At 43.2% G+C, this 26,522-nt stretch overlaps 1 protein-coding gene across 4 annotated transcripts in view; it reads left to right on the top strand.

Annotated features, from left to right (window-relative positions):
* Positions 1 to 26,522, top strand: part of CABLES1 (Cdk5 and Abl enzyme substrate 1) — an 89,603-nt gene that overhangs the window by 52,695 nt on the left and 10,386 nt on the right. For 3 of the 4 annotated variants that reach the window (XM_064705968.1, XM_064705966.1, XM_064705970.1), the window contains 6 exons: positions 264 to 335; positions 2,577 to 2,669; positions 9,294 to 9,371; positions 19,211 to 19,310; positions 20,834 to 20,990; positions 21,774 to 21,877. In XM_064705968.1, coding sequence (XP_064562038.1) covers positions 264 to 335; positions 2,577 to 2,669; positions 9,294 to 9,371; positions 19,211 to 19,310; positions 20,834 to 20,990; positions 21,774 to 21,877 — 604 coding nt within the window. The remainder of the gene's footprint in view (positions 1 to 263; positions 336 to 2,576; positions 2,670 to 9,293; positions 9,372 to 19,210; positions 19,311 to 20,833; positions 20,991 to 21,773; positions 21,878 to 26,522) is intronic. The other variant, XM_064705967.1, reaches the window with a different exon arrangement.

Genomic DNA, 26,522 nt, shown 5'->3' on the forward strand with positions numbered 1-26,522 from the left:
TGAAGGAAGGGGAGCACAAACTGAGGAGGAGCTGTTGCAAAGCTGAAGCTTCTGCTGTGCTGTAGCAGCTTGTATGGAGTAAGTTTGCTTCTGGGTGGAATCAAACAGATTAAGATAAGCAGAACGGAACAAAATTTATTAATATCCAAAGGCGTGGCTTGGCTAGTGAAGGGCAGTTTGTGATCTTTACTCAGTAACAGCTCTGAGGACTTCCTTGTGCCCTCTAATCAGCAGTGATGTTTTGTGTTCTGCTTTCTCTGCAGACGTCGGCTGATCTCCCAGCGATCTTCTCTGGAGACTCTGGAGGACATCGAGGAAAACGCCCCACTGCGGAGGTCATTTTATTTGCTCTCTCTCTGGCTTCTTGTCTCTAAAGCACATGCATGGCAGGCTTGCTCTCCCTCCTCATGTTGAAAACTAGCTGGGTCTTCACATTAAGATATCCTTCCTAGTGAGTAAAAGTGTTGAAACTTCACACGCCCTGCAAGGTGGTGGCTGATATGAATTGCACATTCCCTGGCTTTAGGTCATTAAACAAAAAGGCAGTATTTAGATGAAATGTCAGAAATTAAAATGCCAGATTTGAATAATAGAAAAGTTTCGTTGTTACCAGTATGAATGACTAGCCCGTAGTCAGTAGTACCCTAACATCTGTCCTACATTTTAAAAGTATGTACAGATGGTTAAATACAGTGAGTTTTTGAAGGCTAGTATTTTTAATGAAGTTTTAGTCTAGTCTCTCAGCACATGCAAGCTTATTTTTTGGTTACCAGCATTGCTGTCTGTGTGTTGGCTGGTAGGTTTGTGACTGCTACCCCACTAATAAAACTGCTCCCATCCTTGTTATATTGGCTGCTTCAGTGTGGTTTGATTTGTGCTTCTGGGACACCACAGCTTCCTCCTCTGGGGACCACAGCAATTAGTCTCTAGGCAGTCCTCTGGGGTGATGGAAAATGGAGCAACTGCTTAACAGGTCAGAAACTGACTGGTCAGTAATCTGACCAGTGCATGGAATGCTTCCAGGTCAGCTGTTCTGCAAGACAGCAGCCCAAGTTTGACTGCCTCTTTATCTCAGGACCTGTAATTCAGCTGGTTTATATTGGTGTTTAGCCTGCAGCCTTGTTTATCCACATGCAGATTGGCTGTCTCTCCTTACCTCGAAGCAAAGAATAGCAGAGGCTGTACCAATTGGCTTATTACCAAAGCTTGATTATTTTTACAAAGCTCACTGTTGCATGCTTACCAGCATGTTATGAAGTGTTCCCATAAGTGATTCAAACATGTATAATTGGTAAAAGATATAAACAAAGTATGGTTTGCCAGGCAGTATTTTTACTTGCTAATTTGCAGAATTGGTGGTAGAATGTCTCTCTTGGTGCCATTTTCCTGTGAAGAAGCTAACAAGGGTAATTGCAATCAGAGGGAATCTCAAGGCTTTTACTAGCAGGAGGAAGGCAGAAATGGCAGAGGGATGGGGTGCCCCTCTTGGGGTGTGCCCGTGCAGCACGATGGTGTTTGGGTACAGTGGTAGGGACTGGCACAGTGGTCTGTGGTTTCAGTCCAAGATAATGACCTCATGGGCTTGAGAAGTGCTGAACTCTGCTTGTGCAGGGAGAGCATGGAAAAGATGGGTTGGGGAAGCTCACCATGCGCCAGCAGAGGATGCTGGTCCCGTGGGTGCCACGGAGGATGCAGCAGCCACGGTGCAGCCCTGGCTGTGCTGGGAGCACAGGACTCATCTCCAGTGCCTGCAAGGGAGCTCTGCCTCGCCCTGCACCAAAACAGGCCTGAGATGAAACAGAGAACGCTTTCACATGCGCTGTGCTTTCAGCTGATTAGAAGGAGCAAGGGTGGAAGGCAGGGGGAGGATATTGCTGTTTGTCTCATCTCTCCTCCCTCTGGCAATTTCTATCTGTAACTGCAATTTATAAAGCGCATTCAGATGTAAAATAGATTTAAGGCTTAATGTTTTTAAGAACGATTATTTTTTTTCCTGGGGTAGTTTATTTTATTTTCAGTTGTTTTGTATACTATCAGGAATGTGAAAAGTAATATTTAGAGTTAAAATCAAATAGGAATTATCTTTGCAAATAGGAGATTTTTAATCTTTCTAAAATTAAAACAAGAAAGAACTTCCCTCAATGGCTCCTTTATCAATAGCTGAGGAGCATGCAAAAGCGTGGGTGTTGGTGTGAGCGGGGAAAATTGCATATTTACTAGGTTTTGGTTTGGTTTAATTTTTTTTTTTCTTCTGAAAGCTTGGGCTTAGCTGTCATGGCAGATTACAGGAAGTTTTACTTTGCTGAGATTATTTTATGATTTTTTTTTTGGCATGAAGGGAGTGGGATGGTGCCTTTTCTCATTATTACTTTAAATATTTTTTTTTTGTTTGAGCTGTCGTGTTTCCAGACTTATTGTCTTTATTGTTCTTGCTGATTCCTAACACAGGGTGACTTGAATCATTTGTCTCGTCTTTCCTTCCTGCTTTTGTGTAGGCTTCTTGGCGGTACAGCAGGGAACTGAAAACTTTTTTTTTTCTTCTCCCTCCCCTCCCTTGCAACTGATTTATTTTTCAGATGTCGGACACTCTCAGGATCGCCCAGACCAAAGAACTTTAAGAAGGTTCATTTTATCAAGAACATGCGGCAGCACGATACCAGAAACGGCAGGTACTGTGCATGCAGGGGCTGCTTCTGCAGAGCAGTCCCTGGGGTGTGAGGGAAGGGGCAGGATCAGCATCCCCCTGCAGCAGCACAGCCATTGCCACTCACCACCCAATGGTCCTTGCCAAGAAATCCCTGAGGGTGCAGGCTGCAGTGCATGCTCCATCCCCCAGGGAAGTACGTTTCAATGGAAGTGCTGGCCCACAGATTTTAAGACCTGTGTCTCCAAAATGCAAATAACTTGCAAAAAAGGAAAATCTGTGATGATGTTGGAGCAAACTAGGCATAATCTGGTTGTGTTTCTTCAAGGATGCTGCCAGGTTCTAAGAGTGAGAGGGGCACACAGCTGAACCAGCCTGGACCAAGTTTAGCAATGGTTCAGGGATACTGCCAACATCTCTTAGTGGATACAGCTTGCTGGTAAATGCACAGCCCAGGATGGTTGTGGCAAGGTGAGGCATGGGATCCTAGTTTCCATGGCAGATGTAGGCAGAGATGGAGGCTTCCAGGGGATGTGTGAGAGGTCTGGCTTACTGCAAAGGCCTATTCCCTTAGCTGAAGGTGTATCCATCAGCAAAATGGGTTCTCTGCTGTGGTGTCATCCAGCTCAGAAGTGAAACTGGCTCCTCCCTGCTTATAAAGAACATATCTGTCCTCCCTGATTTTTCCAATTATAATTTCTCCCTGTGCTTCATGATTTTTTTTTACTCTTGTTCTTCCAAATCTGAGTAGTTTTGAACTAGGCCACCTGAATAGGTTGCATGTAGGCTAAACTAGCCCAGTGAGAGTTGACCCTTGCACGTGCCTGTTCTCATTAAACTGAGAACCATGTATGCTCTGTTGGACTGATTTGTGCCTGTAGCCTTTGACTTCCATCAGACATGGAACAATGTCAGTAGAAATTCTAACACTGCATTGAATCACAGGTTTTATGAATTGAATTCTGATAGGTGTTAATTGGCTCAAGAAAAATTTTCTTCGCTGTTATTCTCACACATATGATTGAATGCAGTGAAAGGTAGTAATCAACATGAATGTTGTGCAAGGTGGCCCTGAGGGATTTTAGAAATGGCTTTTAGAACCAGCTTTAGTATCAAACAGACACATGCAGAACTATTGAACTGTTGACTATTGTCTGACTAGCTGCTGATTATTGTCTTTATAGGAAACACGTGTGGAATCAAACACTGCAAAGCAACCCTTTAATTTTAGTCCATTTTGAGCATAAGTAGATATATGCTCTGGGAATTTCTTATAGCAAAATATACTTACAAGGTATTATGCAAATTCCACAGTGAAAAATTTCTGAGATGTGTACATAAAATCTAGGTATAAACTTGATAGAAATAATACCTGCAAAAGAATGAATAAACATTTGATTTGTAAACTCCTTTCTCAATGTTTTGCAAAGAAGTATTTGTAGCATATATGCAACATTTTACCTTAATTCAAAGATCAGCCATTATGTCACAATGTAACTGAATATTTTTCTTGCTAAGAAAGCTGTGAGAAAGCTTCTGTTATTCAACTGGCTTCTTATCTTTATCAGCAGACACAGCTTTCCAGAATATTTCCACAATCATAATAAAGATCTCTTTATCTAGAATACAAATACAATAAGAATGAGAGACACAACTTTGGCAATAGTTTTCATCCTATGGTCGTAGAGCCGCAGTGATGCTAGCTAAAAATGAAAGGCAGAGTTAACACTTTGTGTCACCCCTATGTCTAGCAGTAAGTGATTTGAGTGCAGACTGTTTTTCCCAGGGGTCTGGATGTAGTCACTGGAGTTAATAGGCATTCTGGATTAAAAGGACCTCTAGAAATACAGGTGGATCTGCTTTGTGTATTCATCCTAAACTCAACAGTGATTTTGAGCACGTTAAAACCTTTGAAGCTGATCTCCTCCCCAGCTGCCTCTGACACAGAGGAGCACAGGTGTTGTAATGGATAGAAAACCCTCCTGGGACTCCTTTCCTTGCTTGAGACCTTGTCCCAGGTGGCTCATGGATGGTTGTGCAGGATGCAGGTGCTGAGCTGGGCTGGAGTCAGGCTCTGAGCTCCCTCCAAAACCCCTGATCCTTCTGTCACAGCATGTCAGTCTTTCACTTAAGATGAGGAACCCAGCTTTGAAAAAATCTACACTGAACATATTTTTGGGTGGTGAATTTGATGACTGGGCTTTAAAATAGCCAGCGCTTTCAGAACTTGTTTCACTGGCTTGTGACTGTGTCAGAGCAAAGAAAACTGCAGTGTGAGTGATAGCTCAGGGCTCCTCTCTCCAGTAGCTGCCCTTGTTTGCATCTCTCAGCCTGTGAGGTGATGTGTCCTTGTCCTGTGGCACTGAGAGCTCTTCCCCTCTCAGCCTCAGGGGTGACATGTGTTGAGCAGCGATGCTCTGGGTCCAGCCTTTGGCAGTCCTGCAGCAAGGCAGGACCTGCTGTGGTTAAAATAAGAGTTCAGCTATTTAACACAGAGAGAAAGCTCATACAGAAAAATACACAGACTGGAGCTTAATCAGTGAGTTCTTGTAAAGCTTCCTGTTGATAGTTCTGATCACTGGTTAAACCAGTTTCTTTGGATTTCTAGGTCATGGCTTATTAAAAGAGTTGGAAAATGAGGGTTCCTAGACTATGCTAGCAAAGCAGTCTTGTAAAACAGCACAAAATAAATTTTCCCATTTAAAGACGAAGACAAGTCAACCCTGACATACAAACTAGTACAGGTAGGCACCAGCGGATGGTTTTAACCACTTTACTCAGCAGGTTTATTGGTGATGTCCTCCATAAACACTGAAGCAGAGGATTAGCAAAAATGAGCCACTGAAATGGCAACCTGAGCCAGCTGAACAAACAGTTACTGGTGAGAATGGGACAAGGACTCCAGAGTTATCATATATGGCAGGTATAAAAAGCAGTAAAACAATGTTCCTCTCCCACCCCCATGCCATTGCTTTCTCAGATTTTTTTGTTAGCAAACACATCTGAGTGAAGGCCAAACACCATCATGAAATATCTTTTTTGCTGCTCTCTTAATTGCACACACATGCAGGCTAAGAGGTTGATGATTGGCAGCACCCTCATGGTTCATAATAACTCTCAGCCACCTTCTAATTGCCCTTGAACTTCTGACACTGCAAAATGAAGGCTGCCACCCTGGCAGCATCTGTGTTTTTTGTGTTCACCTTTGTGTGCAGGGCAACAGAGCCCTGGCAGTCAAAAATCATCAATCAGGAATAAGAAAAGAGTCTGCAGTATTCCACATGTGGATGGTATATATGATGTATGTTGTATTGCCTGATGGCAGCCTTTTGGTGGAACACAATCAAACCTAGACAGATGCTGGGAGAAGCAGACATTATTCTTCAAGTCTATCAAATTACTGATTCTGTTGAGAGCTTTGTGCTCATTAAGGTTTTTTGCAGTATACACTTCATAGAGAAATTGGAAGATTAGTTTTTACAACCTTTTGCACATTGTCGGAATTCTCTTGCAAAATAATGGTTGCTCTGAACTAAAATAATTAGTACAACTTTTCAGTGAAATGTGAGAATTAAGGAATGAAAACCTTTTTGGGAAGTGGTTTTAAACATGTCTAGGTGGCACAATTGGAATCAAGGCATGTAAACACTCTCACACAGCTTCTGAGATAACTCCTTCAGAGGTGTGCAGGATCATAGATGCCCTTTGTTGAAGAGTTGAAATCCAAGAAAATACTTTTCTCCCATAAGCAACAATTTGATTTTCTTGAGCAGCAATGGACTTCTACCACAACTTCTCCTCCAAAGTGTACTTTGTGGCAAGTTTCTGGACTTTCTGCCCCAGCAAACCATTGCAGGCCTTCAGAAATTTTTTTGCTTCCATGCATGTCATCAGACCTATACATAAAATGCTGTTTTATCCTTCCATGATGAGTATCTGGCCACTTCCTTTCCAGTCCAGCTTCTAAAGCTGTTTTGCATCACTGTCCCTTGGCAGCTTTGCAGATGAGGTTTTGTGGCATCCTAGCAGTGGAGGCTGTGGGCTCCTCTCGTGCTCTGCCTGGGAGATCTTTGTTTAAAGAGGATCTGCTGATTTATGGAAAGAGAGGCAATACTTGGGTCCCAAGGGAAAGAAATCTGAAAAAAATAGAGGCTGGGCTGGTGCTTTTTATTTCCTTTCTTGTCTGATTCTTTCTGATACACACAGTTCTGTGGTAACTTCCTACTGTTGTCTTTGCTTGTGGACATAGAAGCACCAGTTTGTTTTTCTTTTAAGTATTAAGAGTTGAGTGGTATTTTTAGGGAGGTGTAGGGCGTTGGTGGAGGATCTGTATTTCCAGAAGCAGCCAGAGGGAGGGGGATAATGTGCTTAGTGGGTACTGTGGTTTTCCGAATTCAAAGATGCTTTCTGATGTCAGCCTCGAAACCTGTGCCAAGTTTCATACATCAGCAAACAAGGCTTCCAGTGAACAAGCAAGCTGTTGTGAGTAGCAACCATTCAGCAGTAAGCAGTGGCAAGCACAAAATTAATCATATGCCGGGGTTTTTTTGCTTGTGGATTGCTGTTCTCAAATGGGAAAAATCATTCCTCCCTGCTCTGTAACTCAGTGCCGCACCATGAGACCATCTTGAAGGATCTAAGATTTCCCTTAGGTAAGGAGTGTTACAGCAATGAAATTGTTACAGCAATGAAATTGTACTTCATCTGCTGCAGGAGCACTTCCTAAAGCTGTAAGTGTGTTTATTGTTAGAAACCCTTCTTCATTAAAGGGTAAATCCCTCTTTGCTTTCAAACGGGATTTTAAGGAAGAAAATAGGATTGTCATAACGGAGTAATCCAGGAGAAGGAAAATCGATCATTCTGCATTTTTCCAAGGATTACAGCAGCAGCTCTCTTGGGGAGCTAAACCTTTTCCAAGAACGATGACTAAGCTGGTCCCTTAAGGAAACAGTGTTCTAATAACAGGGTGACTGGTATGAGATTCATAGGTGCATGTGCTGGTTTTCAGACAAGAAAGAGCAAAAGGGTTTGTTGTCCAGCTTTGACCAGTGCAGGACAAAGGATGAAAAATTCAGGTTAAATCCTCACATACAGATCTGTGGGACACAATGTCAGAAAAATCAGTGTTGGAGAGTGGAGCAAGGAAGTGCAATAGCCCTGACAGCCAATGTAGTGGTAGGTCCTAGCATTTTCACCACAAGTGCAGATTTTTAGAAAGGTAAATATCAGAAAACTCTAACACTAATCAGATCAGAAAACATCACAAATTGCTGTCACTGTGTCTTAGAGCAATTTGACGTGGTGTAGCCTGTTAGCCAGCTTTAGAGGGAGGAAGGGTCAGTTGTACAATGGTACAATTCTCAGTGTCCTGAAGGTAATAAGGAAAAAGGGGCTATTTGTAAGCAGTTACTGACTGGCATTTTATATCTTAGTTCTTGACCAAGCTTCTCTTGGCTTCTTGCAAGTCTGCATCTCCCAGAACTTTAATAATGTAGCTGCTGGCATCCCACTCTGTATTATGGGAAGTGGGTCTTGACTTCAAGGTGGTTTTGATGTTGTTTAATATGTCAGAGCTTGAGGGCTGAAGGCAGCAGTGTGGCTGTGTAACAGATAGGTTGCTCCAAGCTATTTGATTTACAGGAGATGAACTCTATCTGAGCTGAAACCAGGACAGTATCACACAGTGACTTTGCAGATGTTGCAGAGATGTAGAGACTGGTTAGAAATACAAGGCACTTTCTTTAACTGTCCTGGATTCTGACATAAGCTCTCTGCAGGCAGATGATGTATGATTTCATGTAGCCAAATCTTGGCTGACTGCCTATGAGGAGCAAAGGCAAGCCATGCTTAGAGGAGGAGGGATTCAGCCCTGACATTGACTGAGACAGATGGGAGCTGTGGGGTCAGTTATGCCTGAGTATCAATGCATCATAACCAAGAGGGCTAATGTGATTATTGAGCACAGAGACTGGCAGCGTCATGGCTAGATGCTCATCTTAAAGGTAAGACTGGATAGATGTGCAACTTCTGAGGTCAAGGATAATGCCTGGAGACCAAGAAAGGTGATGGGGCAAAACTGGAGAAGACTCAAAAGAGGAAGCTTGGAAACAGTGAAGGGATCTGGAAACGTAATAGCAAACCTAGCCTATGGATAAAGCCTATTTCAGGAACATGAAGCTGACAACCAAGGGAGTCCATTGGTTTAGCAGAGAAAGGTCACAACCAGCAGCCAGAGTGTGTATTTGTTGGTGTGTATCACCTGGTTGCTGCTGGGTTTGTCTGTTGGGTTTCAGCCATTGTAGTGAGTTGACAGAATGGTCCCGTGCCTCTGTGGGTAGACTCCTTTCACTAGAAAGCATCTGTCCTGGATTCCAAGTCACATATTCAAGATAGTCCTCCTAGAAAGCCTGTAGAGGGAATGGGGCTCTACTACTCATTCGCTGCTCATTTGCTGTGGCACAGGCTTCAGCACTTCTGTAAAGACTCCGTAGCACAATATCTGTGAGATGTAAAAGAGGACGGAGAAATCGTCCATTATGGAAGTTTCGTGATTGCAGATTCCTCAATGGTAACAACTATTGCTTTGCTTATTGTGGTGGGATTTTTAAATTTTAGTCTTTGATTTCTTTTATTTTCTTTTATATTTTAGAATAGTCCTTATCAGCAGCAGAAGATCCTTCTGTAGCATATTTTCAGTGCTGCCATATCGAGACTGTACCCAAGTCGGGTATGTATATCCATACGTGTACTGCATAAGTCTTTCTGGGCCTGCATGTAGACCTGATAACAGAACACAGCATGATGGAGCCTAATGCTTTTACACGTCTGCTCTGAGAAGAGAGAAATGCTTTTAGGTGTATTTGCTTTGTGGACTATTACCAGGTTAAAACTACAGCTCTCAGTCCCCACTTTATTTATATGTGTTGTGGTATCTTTGATTATTAAGCTGGAAAAAACTACTCCCATGAAATCAGTGTTCTTGAAAAAAATGCACTTTTTTATTGTTTCTTCTGGTTTCACTCATCTTTGACAAAACAAATATTCTAGTCAGCATGACTTTAAATGTATAAGCCATCTTAGCTGTCTCTTTCTCCTAGGCAAACATAGTGCTACTAAATCTAGATTTCTAGAACTATAAATAAATACTTGGATTTAAACAGAATACTTTATTTAATACTTTTAGTCACTGGTCAGATCATTCAGTCAGTGAAAGCATTATTTTGGTGATAATTTTATACAGGTTCATAGCTGTCTGTGCAGCTGCCTCGCATCCCCTGACGTGCTGAGACACTGTAACTCTGATAGAAAAGTTCCTTTGGAATGAACTAGTTCTCCAGAGACTGAGAAGGCTTTTAGCTCTTCCACCGAAAGCACAGAAGTGGAAGAAACTGGATTTGGCTGGGAGATGTGGCCTGGCAGGCTGTGATGGCCATCTGGGTGCAGAGCAAGGCCGGGATGGGCAGTGCTGGTGGGCAGCAGCTCTGTGACCCTGTCACAGGGGAATAGCGCGGCCACCACGCTCACTTGCCAGAGACCTGAGAAGTCCTTGTGGTTGACTCAGAGCACAAAATGTGCGGGAAACAGTCAGATGATACACTGAGGGGGGTTTGGAAGATCCACAAATCATCTACAGTCAAATCTTTCCACTGTATAAAAGACAAATTTGGCTCATACTTTCCAGCCATCTATTTAGTTCTGGAGAGCGATTTGTCACAATCTCCTTGTGCACCATTAATCCAAAACAAAGGGAGATTATTTTTAATGCACAAAGGAAGCACCTTTGTCAGGAGGTTGACTCTGTCTGCTCACTCTTACAGTAAATTTTTTTCCTTAATTAAACTGTGATGACACATCAGGCAAATTCTTGACAGACTGGCAGATTTGTTCTTTGTTCTTGCGTACACTGTCATTCTTTTATGGTCATCATCCTGTGGAAATTGCCTCTTTATTGAAAATTGAACACATTTTGAAACTTTGATGACTGGTTATACCTTCTAAATTATAGCAGTAACAAGCCCAGCTGCAAAACTAAATATTATTTCAGCATGTCATGTCTTGTACTGTGCTTGCACAGCAAGAAGGGCATGGGATGAGAAGGTAGAAAGTGCCAGTATACAACAATCCAACCCTGTTCCCTTGGCTGAAAAAGCCAAGATTTCAAAAAATGCCCTCTGTCTTTCTTCAGAGCATCAGGGGAAGAGAAAAACAATTCAGTGGCACCTCCTTCCAGAAACAGCTGGTGCAAAGAACAGATGAGGCAGTATAACATAAACTGTAGCCACTCTGTTCAGGCTGCACAGTGCTTGCTTGCTTGCACATTTTGGATGTGAGGTAGGAGGGGGGGGAGACACTGGATACTCTTGTGAAGTACTGTAATGACAGCATCCTTTAGCTTTGCTTTCTCTGAATCCCTGGATTGCTGATGTCTGTCCCCAGGTAAGATGTCCCAGCTGGTTTGTGTTCTGCAACTACCACTGAGCAGTTAATGAAAAGAAACAGGTCATTGCAGGGAGCCATGGACACCTCTGAGATTTGAACTGAAGAGAGCCCCAGCAGGAGTGGGAGACCAGGATGGATAAGCAGGCAGGAGGAGCTGTTCTGTGTGAGAGGCCCACATAGTGGAACTGCTGCTGCTTCTCCACTTTTGCTCCAACTCCCAAGCACTGTGGCCAGTGAGGAAATCTCCAGGCACAGCTGTTTGTGGAGGCTGCCAGCCCATGTTGTACTCGAGGCAGTGCAGAAGAGCTGTACTCCACCAGTTCTGGTAGATACAGTCTGCAGGAGCAGATCCATTATAAAAACAAGGTAAAAGGCACTTTCTGAAGTCCCAACTCTATGTACCTGTCCTGTGTGGATGGGGCAGCATCACCCCTCACCAGTGAGGTGTGAGAAGTGTATTCCAGACTGTGGTCCTCAATTGCCTGCCCTTCATGTAGAGGTCAAACTACAACAGCAGGAACCCTCCACAAAAACCTCTAAACCACGATTTCAAGGGGTTGTACCAATACAAATGGAGGTCTGGAGAGAGAGACATAGTTGTACATGAGGAGTTGAAGTTTGAGGTGCCCCTGGAATAAGTTTCCTGAATGCTTACTTTTCTTCTATGTAGACCAGCAGAGCAAGTGTGAGAGCACATATAGCCAGGTGAATGCAATGTAAGATAAGCTTCACTGCGAGTCAGGAGCTGAAGGAGGTGCTGAGTATCTTGGCTGCTGGCATTCCTTGCCCTACAGTACCTCTTGATGTTACAGCCCATCAGAATATAGGCTGGGTTTAGTGGTAGCTAAGGGGAGTGATGTAGTGATGTGAAAACACTTGTAACAGTGTTATTGCCTCCGTTCTTAATTGGACAGACACAGAGAAAGGTTTCCTGAATGTTTGGTTTTATGACATACAGAGTCATTGTGTGATGCACAGGTTAGAGGCAAGTGTTAGTACTGCAGGTTTGGGTTGTGCAGTTGCCTCTCATTTATCAATGCATTGGAAACCTTAATGAGTAAAGCAGTCCTCTGACTTCTTTAAATATAATATTCCAAAAGATGCAAGATCTACTTTGTGAACCATGTTGAAACTGCCTCAGTATCAATTTCATATCTTCCTTGCCACAGATAAGCATTAATCCCTATCTAGTTCTTGAGATGGGCAGAAAAATGGAGGTTTTGACCTCCCATTTTTATCAGAGGTGCACCTTGTGCATCCCCTGACCTGCTGTGGCACACACCTCCTCTGTCAGAGGCTGGTTGTCACTGTGGAAGCTCACAGCAAACAGACTTGAGCCTCGATACTACTCCACTTCCAGGACAGGGGAAGATGCCTCAGGTCAGCAGCAGGGATCCCACCACACACCCCCTCAGCACAGGCGTGTGCACCCTCATGCCCACCTGCTCTGGGCTCTCACAGGGGATTTGTGTCACAGCAAACCAAAGAGTGAAGCCATTTGCAGATGGATTAAATAAGACTTGAAGGAATTACTTGTTTGGAGATGGGTTCCAGATGGTTTGAGGTGAATTGGATTTCAGCCCTTTGAGACAGGAGACGGGGATCAGACACAGCAGATATTATCCTTTTAGCCATTAAGGAGGTCATGCTCCAGACACTCGAGTCCCTAAAGAGGGGCTGTTACAGCCAGACTCTGGGAACATTCCTGAAGGTTTCTGCCCACCCCACTCTCCAGCTTGGTGTGTGCAAGGGCACTCTGTGGACCCACCATGTGGCCCCAGCCAGGGTGGAGAAGAACCAGGTTCAATTCTGCCTACCCTGGAAAAAGCAGGTATCCTGGGCAGGGGACAAGGGAGACAATTCTCCATTGCTTACCTGTTCCTGAAGCTTCTCTAGGCACCGCTTCTCCATCAGCTTCCAAGGACATGGTACAACTCTGGCAGTGCTCACAGATGTTGCCAACATTGCTCTCTGTGGCCAGCAGGATGTGTTGCCCTGCAAAAATGATCTGCTTATGTTTGCAGCCAAGTGAGAACAATCCAGTCCTCATTAGTATAGCCTAAGCAATTTCCATAAAGAACAGTGACAATGTCTGTCACTGTTAGAGGTGTTAAAAAGGAGGAAGAAGGTACCATGTTGGTTTTCACCCCAAAAATAAAAGGTATTGCAGTTAGTTGGGTTTACAGCTCTGACACAGGGTGTTTTGTTTTTTATCTTTGGCACACACCATTATGCTTCATGATTTAAAAATGTGTTTTGGCAAAGACACATTTTTAGGCTTGTTTTTATCAATGGCAAAAGCATCCACGGATTGAAATTGTACCTATTCTGATAATATCTTTTGTGATGTTGTAAGAATTCTTTTAAGAGCTTCCAAGTTCCTGTGAAGTCCTGTCCAGAAGATGAATCTGGAGGACCTGGGGGAGGAGGAGAGCTGGCAGTAGGACACAAGTGCAGCCCTGCAGTCTGCTTATTCTTACATGAGCACTCAGACCTGGGCTTGCAGTGACTGAGTGACAGCAGGGCTGGAGGTGATGAGCTGCAGGACAGAAAACTCAAAGCATCAGATAGTGCACATCCTTATAAAGATGGCCAGTTTGCCTCATCTTTTCTTCTTCCTGGCATTGAATTCATTAAGTGGATAGACATTTACCTGCAGCAGGCGTAGCTGCTGAATATTGCTGTCTTGACAAAAATGCAGGTACTCCTCTGATGAAACTTGCCTCCAGCTAAAGGAAATAATGCAGCATGAGTAATCAAATGGATTGGTGCCCAGGAAACAGACCATTCTTCTTAAGTAAAGCAGCAAATCACTAGATAAAAAGAATTCGTGTCCTTCTCAGAGATGCTACTAGCCAGCTTCATCCAGTTTCTAAAGATAAGTCACTGCTGAATTTAACTTCAGATTTAACTAAATGCTGGCCAGGACAATATGTTCAATGATGCCAGGAGCAAGAGGTTTTCAGTACCATCCCTCCAATTAGTATCTAACCAAAATGATCAATTCGTCCACAGACCTGGCATTCCCAACAGCCTTCTTTATCTAAACTCTGCAATCTTTGTTCATATTTAATGTTTAAACTGGGTAAGAAAGCCATATGCAAAATGAGGAGAAAAGAAGGACTCGTGTGGTTGCCTTGCTGCCATCAGTAATTTGGCAGGTTAGTGAGTGTGGAAAACAGGGCAATATTTACAGGAGAAATGAGAGCATCTAAATTGCCATATGGATAGTTGCAATAAGCAGACAGCAAAGCAGGATACTCTGTTACATCCTTCAGAGTTCCTTGCTGCTCTTCCCCAACAGATTTTGTATGCAAGGCAGTTTTGATTAAGTCAACAATCTTGACTGCTTTTCCTGAGCGTGTATCATTCTGTAGGCCTGGGGAAGAACAACTATCTGTTTTTAGCCTGTGACAGGGAAGCTGAAATATCCCTGCATTTCTTTACCATTGCCCATTTTCCCTGCTTCTCACAAACTGAACCAAAAATGGAACCAAGGGAATATTAGCTTTACAGAAAGACACGTAAATCTGAAGTTTTTTTCCTCACAATAGGAGATTTCAAAACTCATCATCTCATGTATGAATTTTATAGAGCCACTATTGCTCATTCTTGAGTGAGTTGTCCTGTTCCCTTAGATTGAAATTGACAAATGAATCTCCAAAAGCTAGTAAGTTTAAATTTTGAACTTCTACTCTGTGTAGGGCAAAACATCAGGGGAAGAGCTGGCATGCTGACAGCTAAATATCTTTGGAGAGACAAAAAGAAGGCTGACCCATTAGAGCCATCTTTCCAGGAGTTTTTTTGCTCCTTCTCCCTGTAAATTGCAGCTGGAGTTGTTCTGGCAACATTAATGGCATTAGGATCTGAAAGCTCTTGATCAATTATAGCAGGCAATCTCAGGCAGTGGGAGATCTGCTGCTAGTCTGACTGGCAGTGCATCTTTTCCAGAGCTCTCATTGTCCTTGTCTCTATAAACAGAGATGATAAGTAAAAGTTATTTACACTGACAGATGAGAATGGCATCTTTTCTTGATGTCTCATGAACCTCTTTTACTTTCAGAATAAATCTTAGCAGTGAGGGGGGATAGCTAAGCATAAAATGCAGGCACAGAGGGCTGACATCTCTAAACAACAATTATCAGATTCCTTTTTGCAATAAGCAGAAGGCTTTTTCATGTATCTGGAAGTCTGTTTAATATTTCATGGACTCCTAAATTATTCACAGGTTAGAGTGCTCAACTGTTACTGTCATTTAAAGAGCAAGTGCCCAGCAGGAGTGTTGCATGGGACTTTGTAGATCATGTCAAAGCATAACATTTGGTTCATTAAAGAAGTGTTATACTTCCAAAGGTAACAGCATCCAATTTATACTCTGTTAATCCTGGTCTGGCTGGTAGAAGACATGGGATTGCTTTTCTGATCCTTATCTATTTGCTCAGTAAAACTTTTTGCCATCTGACAGCAAATCTGGGATCCCATGTCACCTGGTATGGTTCCTAGAAAATCTGTGAACTCTGTTAGATGGAGAAACTTTGACTTTTTTTCTTGCTAAGGAAACTACCCAGTCTGACTGCTCAAGAGACTGCTGGTCACATTCCAGTGCCAGAGACTTGCACTGCTGGGATTGAAGCTGCTTCTTGGTGGGTGGCTCCAGTGACCCAATGGGTCCCCACTTGACTCCTCACATACCCCATTCAGACCAGGTTTCCTCACAAGTTTGACCCCAGGTTTCCCATGGCAAAGTCCCAGCTGTCTCGTTCCATAAAGCCATTTATTCATGGTGCAGTAGCACAGGAACAGCCAGAGCTGGTGCCTCTGAGGGGGGTTCCCAACCAAGGAACCCCTGGGCTTTTATACCCTCACAGTCTCCGAAGTCTCCTCTTCCTCCCGAGTCTTTGGCTCCTGCCCCCCTCTCTGTGTCCATCCACCTTGCTGGCTCACTGGTTTTCCTCTCCTTTGTTACCCAAAAGGCTGCAATTCCCAGCTCTCCTGTGTTTCCCAGTGTCCATTCAGCTGGCTGGTGTCACCCACCATCCTGTCCTGTGTTATCCCAAAGGCTGGCAGTCCATGGCCTCTCTTCTCAGGCTCCTACCTGCAGCTCTGCACTTCAATCTGCATCTCAGCCTGTTGTGAGCCCAGCTACTTGTATCTCATGTATTCCTCAACATTCTGCACTCATGGATAATTGAGACAGTATATTTAGTTTTGAGGGTAGTTTCTAACACTGCTCAGTCTTCCACAAACGGTATCCATGGATAGAATATCCAGAGCTTGACATTGATGTAAATCAGGGTAACTCCCCAAACTTTGTCAGAAACTGAGATATAGTTTTTTTGCCTCCTAAGGAAATCTTATCCCTGATCTTCTCATTTTCTCAAGCTTTCCTGCTCAAATAAAGTGAAGGTAGTAAAATTAGTTCCCAAGCAGATTTAGGTGTCTGCTTGAATTCTTTGAAGTTTCCTAAAAAGCACTTTTGGAAATAAAGCATGAAAATCAAAACTGAGGAAGAGGAGGAAGGAAGTTTTCCTTACTGAAATGCCTCTTTGGCAAGGACTGCTGTTCCTTTTCTGCATTTTCTAAGCATCATTTACTATTGGACAGTGGTTTGTGCAGTTCCTCAGTCCCATCGGTAATTTAAATAACTTTAACACAGTGAAAGCTTGATTGGTTTTTTCTATGAAGTACCTGTCCTCCATATGCTCCTGCTTCATGGGACCCTTTGATGCCATGTAAGGACATGTCCTACAAAACCTGGTGACAGTGATGGTCACACCAGCGCAGTGGCTGTACCCAAACAAGTGTCCTGACCCTTCCCAGGCACGACTCACCCATTTGGAGAGCTCTAAGGGAAAGCATCCCCCAGATCTTTCCTAGTTGTTCTTGGGATGTTGGGGGTGTGTGGAGGAAGCAGCTGTGCTGGGGTCCCCCCAGCAGTGGGCAGGCAGCCTTTGGGCTTGCTCTCCCAGCAACAGCTTTGCCAAGACCTTCTTGAGCTCTTTGTCTTTAATAGGAGTGAGGAAAAAAAATAAAGGCTTGTCATGCAAAAAAAATTTATTTGCTTGCTGTTGATCATACTGATAGGGAACTCAAGAAGGATATAGTAAAGTTGCTTAGGAATTCCTTATGAGGTGTTAACCAAACTCTTTTACAAGTGAGAGGAGGAAGTGTGTAAGCCAGGATGAGCCTTTTCATTTATATGCTCATAAGAAACTGCACATTGTTTAGTACTAATTTTCCTCAAGAGAGGGAGTTTAATTCTCTGTTTTATGGACAGATTTCACTCCAAAACAGTAACACTTTATTACTCCATTTTACAACACAAGCAGTCATATACTTTCTAGAAATATAGAGCATATGTGGAGAAGGGGAGCACCCCAAGTAGCTTTTGCAAAACAGGGAGAATTACTGCAGTGTTGTTCACAGGGTCTTGAAAGGAGAATCCTCTTTAGAAACATCAGAAAGACGGGGAATGGAGGCAATAGTGTCCATCAAGCTTCAGCTAATGTCCAGGAATCATTCCTGCGTGTGCTCGCACTTGCCAGCTGACCCTGCTCCCCGCTTCAAAGGCACTGATTTCTTTCCAGTCCTCAGAGATGGTTTTTATTTTTTAAAGCTGCTGTGCTGACTTTTCAAAGGGTGATAGGTTTCCATTTGATGAATGACAGAGTTATCTATCCATGTCTGTTAATTATATGGAAAAATTTCTCCATGGCATGTTTTCAGAGTTGTATCAGCATTATTTCTTGCTCTGTATCTGTAGGGTCTTGAATGGAAAGAAACTACACTATTCTGATTTCAGGTAGTTCACATATTTGTTTTCATTTTGGGGTTCAGAGGCTTCCTCAGGTTGTGTGTTTGTTTCATAGATAACTGCTGAAATAGTTATAATTTGGCATTTATCTCTGTGAGAAATAGTTCCCTTAAACTCTTTCTGTGCAGGAGCAGAGAGGCTGATACCATGCTTGTGACAGAGAGCTATTTTTACACCATTATTAGTCCAACCCCTCAGTAACATGATATCAGGAAACAAGAATGATAATATGACACTGTGCTAAGTGAACTCCAATCAAGAAACTAAGAGGACTTTGTTGGGATTAGAAACTTGATACAGCCTTTTCTTTATCAGTGAACTATGTTTTTCAGAAGATAGATGTGTTGGATTTTTCCAGCGGTGAGGTACATGACTTACTGGGGGCTCAGGATGGCCATGTTTCAGAGAAATAAAATGTTTGATAGGTTGGAAACAGGGTGTATTGTATGTCACAGGAGGAGATAGCCCAGCCTGCGACTGAGTGAACAGTCTGCAGGGCTTCTCCTGGCCTCCATGTCAGCATCTCTCCCACACAGAGTTTTGAGCACACACTTGGACTCCAGCAGCAACCAGCCAGGAAAATATTGCAAAATATATATTGTGGAGTTACATACAGCTCTCATTTGTGAAGCACAGATTTGCTTCTAGTCTTTTCTACCTCTGCTCACATTTTGGTCATGATGCTAAAGCATGGGATACAGCCTGCTCATCTCAGGCATCTCATTTATCTCCAAATGGAAGATGCCAGGTGGGTCAGTCCTTCTAAAGTAGATCCCCGAGTTTCCATGCCAGGGTAATGGAAAACTGGCTTTCTCCTGTCAGCCTCCAGCAGAAGGGTCACTGGGCTTTGGCCACTCTCTTGTGCTCTCAAAGGAGCAGGAATCCTTCCTGGAATCTTCCAGAGGAAATTACCTCTGTTTCATGTAGGGGAACGTGGGGATGTGCTATGGGAACATCTGCCTGCTGGATACATGGCAGTGGAGTGTTCAGGCTGGATTGTTGTATCTCACCTGAAGGGTATATGACTTCCAGTTCCTTCCCAGTGACAGGTCCTGTCAGAGGTACCCAGCAATGGGGAACCTTGCTCTGTGCCACAGGCTGGGCTTTGAGCTGCACCCGTGAGCAAAGTGGGGTTTTTTTTCTGTAAGGTGTTTTCAGACAACAAAAGTGCTTCCCATAGGAAAAGTTGTCTGGTGTGTGCTTTGCATTGGCATGTCTGGATTAATGCTGCACCTTGTTTCAGCATTTGGTGGTGGGAGGTGAACAAGGTGTGTGTACTAAGAGCTGTTTCTGCTCTTCTTTCTGCTTCCCAGGGACATGAAGCTGGATGGTGGACGCCAGTGCCATTCTACTGGAGTGTGTCTGAAAGAAATAATTGGTCTTGAAGGTGTGGAGCTCGGAGCAGATGGGAAGGTAGGGGTGCTTCAGTTCCTACTCCCTTTGAGTTGATGTTATAAGGGGAAAAAATGGCTTAACTAATAATAAGCACAAATACAACATGCAGCATAACACAGTAGTTAAAGGACAGTATGTGCAACCGTAAATAAGCTTAGCAGAAATCTATGAGGACTGCCCAAGCTGTCAACACAGACAACTCTGTATCCTTGAATAAATTTGCCTCTGGCGATATCTGAGTGTGTAAAGCATTACTGAATTACACAGCCTTCCCCTTGCTCTAGCAGGAGGTATCACTGCAGTGTATCTGTATCACTCCAGAGTCAGGAGCTTGAGAATAATTTCTGGTGAGCGTTGTAGCTGTAATTCTATTTGCTTTCAATTGTATTTAATAACATTTTGCTCAATATTTTTCCAGAGAGCAGGAAGACAGTGGCACAAAGCTGATGAGTCTTTCAAAATCCAGAAGCTCGTTCACTTGAATAGAATAAGCAAATGTGAATCTTTAGGGAACTGATTGATTTTAAATAAATATATAGAGGAGAGGCAGTTTTAATTGTAGAAGAAAGCATTTCTTCCTGAAATCCTGATTTACTTTCTACAGTTCAGTTTTACTCAGTCTGCTGTCATCTATGGATTTAAAGGCCCTGGGTCAATGCTGCTACACATGTTGTGCTCACCTAACCAGGTGTCAGGCCAGACCACAGGCTGTAAATTCCTGAGGACAATCTGTCTGCTTATAAATAATGAAAGCTCACATGCAACATGTTTTATTTGATACCTGTTCTGACCTCCTCATAAACCAGTCTAGAGTCTCAAACTCATTTTTTTTTCTTCAATGCAATGTTATTGTTGGAAAATGAGCCAACAAGAAGCAAGGCATGGCTTTTTCTTGGCCAGGGGTACAAGCAGAGAATCAGTGCACTCTAAAAATAATTTTGTCACAAGTTACTCATTCACACTTAGTCCATGTTGGGGAGGGTAGTAAATGATCTCCCACAATGATTGCTGTGAACTGGAGCTCACTTATTACATCAGTAAGACTTTTCCAGACAAAGTCCTGGGACAGAAAAATAGTGGACAAAGTGCTTTAGTTTAGCAGTGTTTAAGTGATTTGCCTCTGGCAGCTGTGTGCTGAGGGACCCATATAGATGATGCTAGTTCAGTAAAGAAGCTGCTGAAATGTGCTGCAGACGAGGCTCACTGGAAAAAACCTGACCAAACTGATATGTTTTTAAATCTGACCCTTGAGTAGGATTTTGTAAATCCAGTGTATTAGAGTGTTTGTGTGTGTGTGTTTGTCTGTGTGTTTTGCTGAAGAGCCAATGCCTTTGCAAAAGCATTTGTTGCATGAATAAACTGACTGCACTGAAGCAAATGTAGGTGACTGGTTTATATTCATCTGTGCCAAACTACTAAATCCAGAAAATCCTTCATTAATTTGGCTTCTCTTGCTTCCAGTTGGAATGCACCAAAAGCATCCCACTGCATCCAGGCTGGGCTGAAATTAACTGTCTGTCCATTCTGACTTTTTTTTTTAGACGGTTTCTTATACACAGTTCCTATTTCCCACCAATGCCCTGGGAACTCGGAGGAACACAATAGACTCCACCTCATCTTTCTCCCAGTTTCGCAATGCAAGCCATCGTAGCCTTTCTTTGGGAAGAGCTAACAGCACCCAGGGGAGCATTGATGCAGGTAACGTCTCAAGTAGCTCTTTTTAATACCCTGATGGCAGGCAGCTATTGCAAAGGACTGACGTGTGTTTTAGTCCCCTCATTAGCTTAAATGAAGTAAATACAGTCTTCTGTTGTGGGTGAAGCACAGCTTATTGATATTTGCTTAGAAGGCTTGCTTGTGGAGGATGGAAGTTAAATAAACAAGCACCTTGGCGGTATTGACAGCCCTGATGGCACCCAGCGTGCCTCCTCCTGTCATCAGCATTGCTTGCTCCTCCTGCATCAGGCTTGTCCTTACCTTCCTTTGCTATGGAAAATTTACAGTGGCAACACAGTAGTCACAAGCTGAAGGTGTAAATTCCACTGGTGACCTTTGTTAGGCTGGAAAGGGCTGTGTTTACAAAACCGGACACAAAACATAAGCCAAAGCACTATATGCTTAAAATATTTTGGCATGATAAATGAAACAAATCAAAACATCTGCTTGAACAGATGAAAACTTGTTGCCGGGAATAAAAGTCACTGTGGAGCTTTATATAATTCTGCAGTTCTCTAAGCCCTAAATCACATTTACCAGGTAATTCATAAGCTCTAGGTCCTCTGTGTCTTGGCAAATCACCTTAATATAGAAATATTTAGAGTTGTCAAGACTTGGAACAATTTTTCATCTCTTTAAAAAACCTTGCATGGAGATAATACTGTGCATTATCTGTTAACTCCTTTTCCACTTCTGCTAAGTCCAGAGATGTCTTGATGTGATTAATTCCTTTCAAAATTCTGTATCTAAACTGTTGTTTTATAGGTAGCGACCTGGGAGACTTTGTTGAATATGACCCAAATCTTTTAGATGATCCCCAGTGGCCATGTGGCAAACATAAGCGGGTTTTAATATTTCCTTCATATATGGTAAGTGATTCTCTGTAGGACAGAGGAATTCCCATAACAAAATTCTGAAGGTTGAGGTTTCATTTGGCCATATTTTAAGAAGACTGTTATTATTTTTAATCTACTAATAAGAGCTGTTCAGAATGCTTTGTTCTAAATGACAGTTACTTCTCAAGGCATGTTAAAACAAACTCTTGGAGGTATTACAAAAGAAAACACTTTTATTACCACTGTATTTCATAAATGCTTTAGATGAAAGACTTGTTCAAACAATGCACTCATTCTCTGGCATTCAGAGGAAAATTTATACTTCCTTAGACTGGCACCTATTACAAAATAGGAGGATGCCCATTGGGGTTTTTCTGAAGTCATGAAGCTATGCTGTGTTTTGATGCTAATCATTCACTGCTCTGAACAGCTTGGTTTCCCAGGTATTTATTTCACCATGGGATAGTCCTTCCTTTAATTGCAGCAATTACGAGCAGAGTCTGTATATTTCCCACTATATCCAAACCCTTAACAATACAGAGACATAATTGTTCTGTGCTCTGTGCTCTGACTAAATGTTTTCTGTGGTGAGATACTTGTGTAACCTTTGTTTTGATTGCTCCAAGTCTGTAGATTATTTTAGCAGGACTGTTGCGAGATGCAGTGCAGTCATACACATGTGAGCATGGATCTGTCTGGACTGTACATCCAGAGTAACAGTAGGCAGTAGGGAAAATATAATTTTTTTTCCCCAAAGTGGTGACCTACTTATCTATATACAGATATGATAGAATTTGAAACACTGAGGTCTAAAGTGCTGTCCATGTTCTTGTTTAATTTGGAACAGAAGACATTATTTAAGAAACTGCTGATGTATGTAAAGATACATCCTTTGTATGTTCTCATCTGCACCCTGGCCCATGGGTAATTTGGCTTGTGGGTGCTCCTTCTTCAAAATAAGCTCTAAGTGCTTCATGTGGATGTTTATCTGGTTGCACACAGAGGCTTAACTGAGTTCTAAGGCTGTGTTTATTCTAGATTTTCAAATGGCATATCCAGAGTGTCCTCTGCTTACTTGCTACCAGTTTTCCTTTAAGGGCTGGCGAATTATTTTTTGGCTGCCAACCCACAAAGTCACAACCTTTTATAGCAGCTACATCTGTGTGGGAAAATATTTGGTCAGGTTTTGATATGGTTACTGTCATGGACAGGGAACTGTCTTCCCTCAAGAGAAAGCCATTGTTAGCCAACATCCAAAGGGAACACATCTCTAGCAGTCGTGGCTGTGTTTCTGACCTTCCTCAGGCTGCGAGTGTCTGCCAGGCAGTACAGGTCCCCTGGAATCACCTGAGATCTTTGAGCCCCTTTTAACTTGATGTTCTCGTGGACATGGTTAAATGAGTAAAAAGGAAGCAGCCAGGCTGGCATCCTGCAAGGGAGTTCTCCATCCAGGAGTGGGTATTCAGTGCCGTTCTTCTCTGTATGTTGGTTGACCACAGCATTTCAAAGTCTTGTGTTTGTACTTCTGTTGTAAAAAGAAGCTGCCTGGGGATTTGACAAGGGGTATGACTAGATGTCCTAAAGGTGAAAAATTACTTCAAGGACAGTTGTTAAAATCAATGTCATTGTTTATCTAGAATATATTTGCATTGACAGGGGTCTCCCCACTTTTAAATTTTCTCTAGGGTTAATTACTGCTTTATCTGAAATAATGTCTTATTTGACATTTGAGGGCTTTTTTCCTGAATGTACCTTTCCAGACATCACTTCTTCAGCACTGTCTGAGGGTCTGTGGACTTCCACCTCCCTCTCTGAAGGCAGGAACTAATCTAAGAAAGGGCTAAAGGACATTAAGTGCTCTGTTTCTTTTGTTGAGGTAGATCACAGGCAGGTGTCGAGGGCTCTCTTGGCTGGGGTTTTGCCTGCCCTACCTGCCCACAGCCAAGCAGCATAGCTGTGGTCCCATGCAGGAGCTGCATGGCTTTGCAAGAAACTAAGGGGTGGATGGTTGTTCTTCAGTACTCAGCTGAAAGATTTTACAAGGTGCTGGTGTTTCCTTCAGCCAAAAGAAGGGAGAAATAGTAGTGCTGCAGTGTTCGGGGAGCTTGCAGATTAAGTAGGAATTTTCAGTTTGGGCAATAGAGCTGAATATAAGGCCATTTTGGCTATGTAGGAGACTTCACTCACATCTGTTTTAGACTTTCCTGACTCTCCTGACATTCCCCCCCCCTCCCTGCAGTTCACATCAGTCTGAGCAGGAGCATAATAGCCTTATAATTTCAAGTCATGTTCTTCCCCCCCAAATATAAAAATCGGCTCACACTGCAATTAAAGTAAATTGCAGTCTGGGGCCAGCGAGAGACCTGTGCTCTTTTCCTGACCATCACAGCCACTGCAGCAGTGCCAGACCTCTGCCAGAGGAGTGCAGAGGCCAGAGCAGCCACTGGGGCTGGGCGGAATGTGGCTGGAATTGCTGCCTCTCGATGATGGGGGGAATGGGGCTGGAATTGCTGCCTCGGTGCTGGGTAGAATGGGGCTGGAATTGCTGCCTCTCGATGCTGGGTAGAATGGGGCTGGAATTGCTGCCTTTCACAAGCTCTGGAGCAGCTGAGAGCAGCTCTGCTGTCAGCGCCCAGCATTCTGTTGTGCGTGGCGAGCTGCAGCTTGTAATTAAAGTTTCGTTACTTGGCCGGGATTTAGCATTAATGCTTGACAGCTGCAAGCTTGTCGATATTCCCCTCACCCCTCCTTATGGATGTCAGAGCAATTAATGGGGGGAAGGTGTGGAAGAGGAGGGGATGCTGGGCTGCGTCACTGCTGGCGGGGTAGAGCTGCATGCGCTGCTGTTACTCCCATGAGCCTGGCTTGTGCTTCTTAGGCCAGGATTTCTGTGCTTGCTGGGAAAGCTCTGTTGAGGTCTGTGTGAATGCTGCATCAGTAAACACTGCAGGCTTTATCCTGAGGCATGGGACAGACAAAATGTGTGGTCCGGTTTAGATTTACTCAGAAATACGTGCAGCTAGCACTCGGTGTGCTCAGTTTTTGTGGAGCCTAAGTTTATCATCACTGACATTGACTTTATAGTCTTTTAATTTTACTGAGCTGAATTAGCCCTGACTCTTGGAGAGAAGTGTTAGCTGCAAGTCCTCAGCTGTTCTCAAGGAGAAGCTGAGCTTCCTCCTTGAAGATAGCTCTGGGGAAGCAGAAGTGCTTTTGGTTTAGTCTGGTTTGAGGTTTTTTTGATTTTTTGGTTTTCAGTGGGTTTTTTGTTGTTGCTGGTTTTTTTGGGGGGGGGGTTGCTTTTTTTTTGTTTGTTCTTTTTTGGTTTGGTTTGGTTTAGTTTTTTCCATAATGAAGTCTCAGGCGTAAGAGCGCATACACTTCCCTGTTGCATTTCTAGAAGTAATACCCGCAAATTGCCTGTCAGGGGACAATTCTGAAAAGTATTCTTCGATACTTCCCCAATACCAACTTTATGGCTTCTATTAATTGTATTAGCTGTATTTAAAGTCCAGTCTGCTCTGGAGAAATTATTTCATTTTGTGTTGTCTTTGTCGGAGAGTCTGCACTCTCTACTGCAGTATAAACAGTAAGAGGTAGAAAAAATTCATGCTGGGGGGTGGGGGGGAAGGGAAACATCATGTCATGGTTAACAGATGTCTTCCTGGCTGATACTGCTAAAACAGGAATTCGTGCAGATTCTTAAATCTCTCTAGAACAGGAACTTTATCTACCAGACTAAGCATTAATTTCTTTCCTCGAATCTCATGCTGAGTAGCCTATGTACAGACTCGTCAGTGCCCCCCTTGTCTCTCTGCATTCTTTCCAGCAGAAACTCCTTCTGTGCTGGATTATAAAACTCATTCTCAACAGGCTGGAGGCTGATCCTGCAGTACTGCTTTTGTTGGTAACACAGAAGCACAGGAGCATGTTAGCTGGTCACTGTGTGCTGCCAAAACTTGCAGCAGAAGAAGAAAAGCCCAGATCAGCAGCATGTTGACTTTGAGTGACCCATTCTGTATTCTCATCCCTGAAATATCCATCCATCTGTGCTCAAAGGATACACGTGGAATTAGGTTTGGGTACTGAGCTGCAGTGTCAGTGTGTTGGCTTAATTATATAAAAATAAATTGACATCTCCACACCACTAATACAAGAAGCAGGTCACAAAACTCTGCAGAGCTGTTGCAGTGCCTGCCTGCCAGCCTGCATTTGCCAGGTACTGCACTAGTGGCGAGCACAGCCGGGCTGCGTTATTCAATAGCAGTCCTCCAGTGGGATTTTAAAATTAGAACTGCTTGCTGCCCTGGCCCTTTGGTCCAACAAAAGCCCTGCATGATGATATAATGCATTTGGTCTGTCATTCTCTCATTCTGCCTTTCACAAGGAGCACCAAGGTCAGACAGACTCCACTTTCAGCCAGTGAGTGTCCTTCAGTGCTGTCACCCTATTCTTTGAGCCTCTTCTGTAGCTGTGTATTAAGTATCTCCAGGCTGCTTCTTTATCAGCTACTGACCTTGTACCCAAAAGTCTCAGGGAGCAGAGGATAGCCGTGGTAGATAATCATGTATAAATCCTGTGCTCTATGCATTTGATGCTATATTTGGCTGAGATTCCAATAAATAACTATTTTGAGAATAATTCCTGAGTGTTAACAATATGAAATAAACTGGTGTCC

The sequence above is a fragment of the Zonotrichia leucophrys genome, chromosome 2, assembly GCF_028769735.1.
Source record: "Zonotrichia leucophrys gambelii isolate GWCS_2022_RI chromosome 2, RI_Zleu_2.0, whole genome shotgun sequence".
NCBI lineage: Eukaryota > Metazoa > Chordata > Aves > Passeriformes > Passerellidae > Zonotrichia > Zonotrichia leucophrys.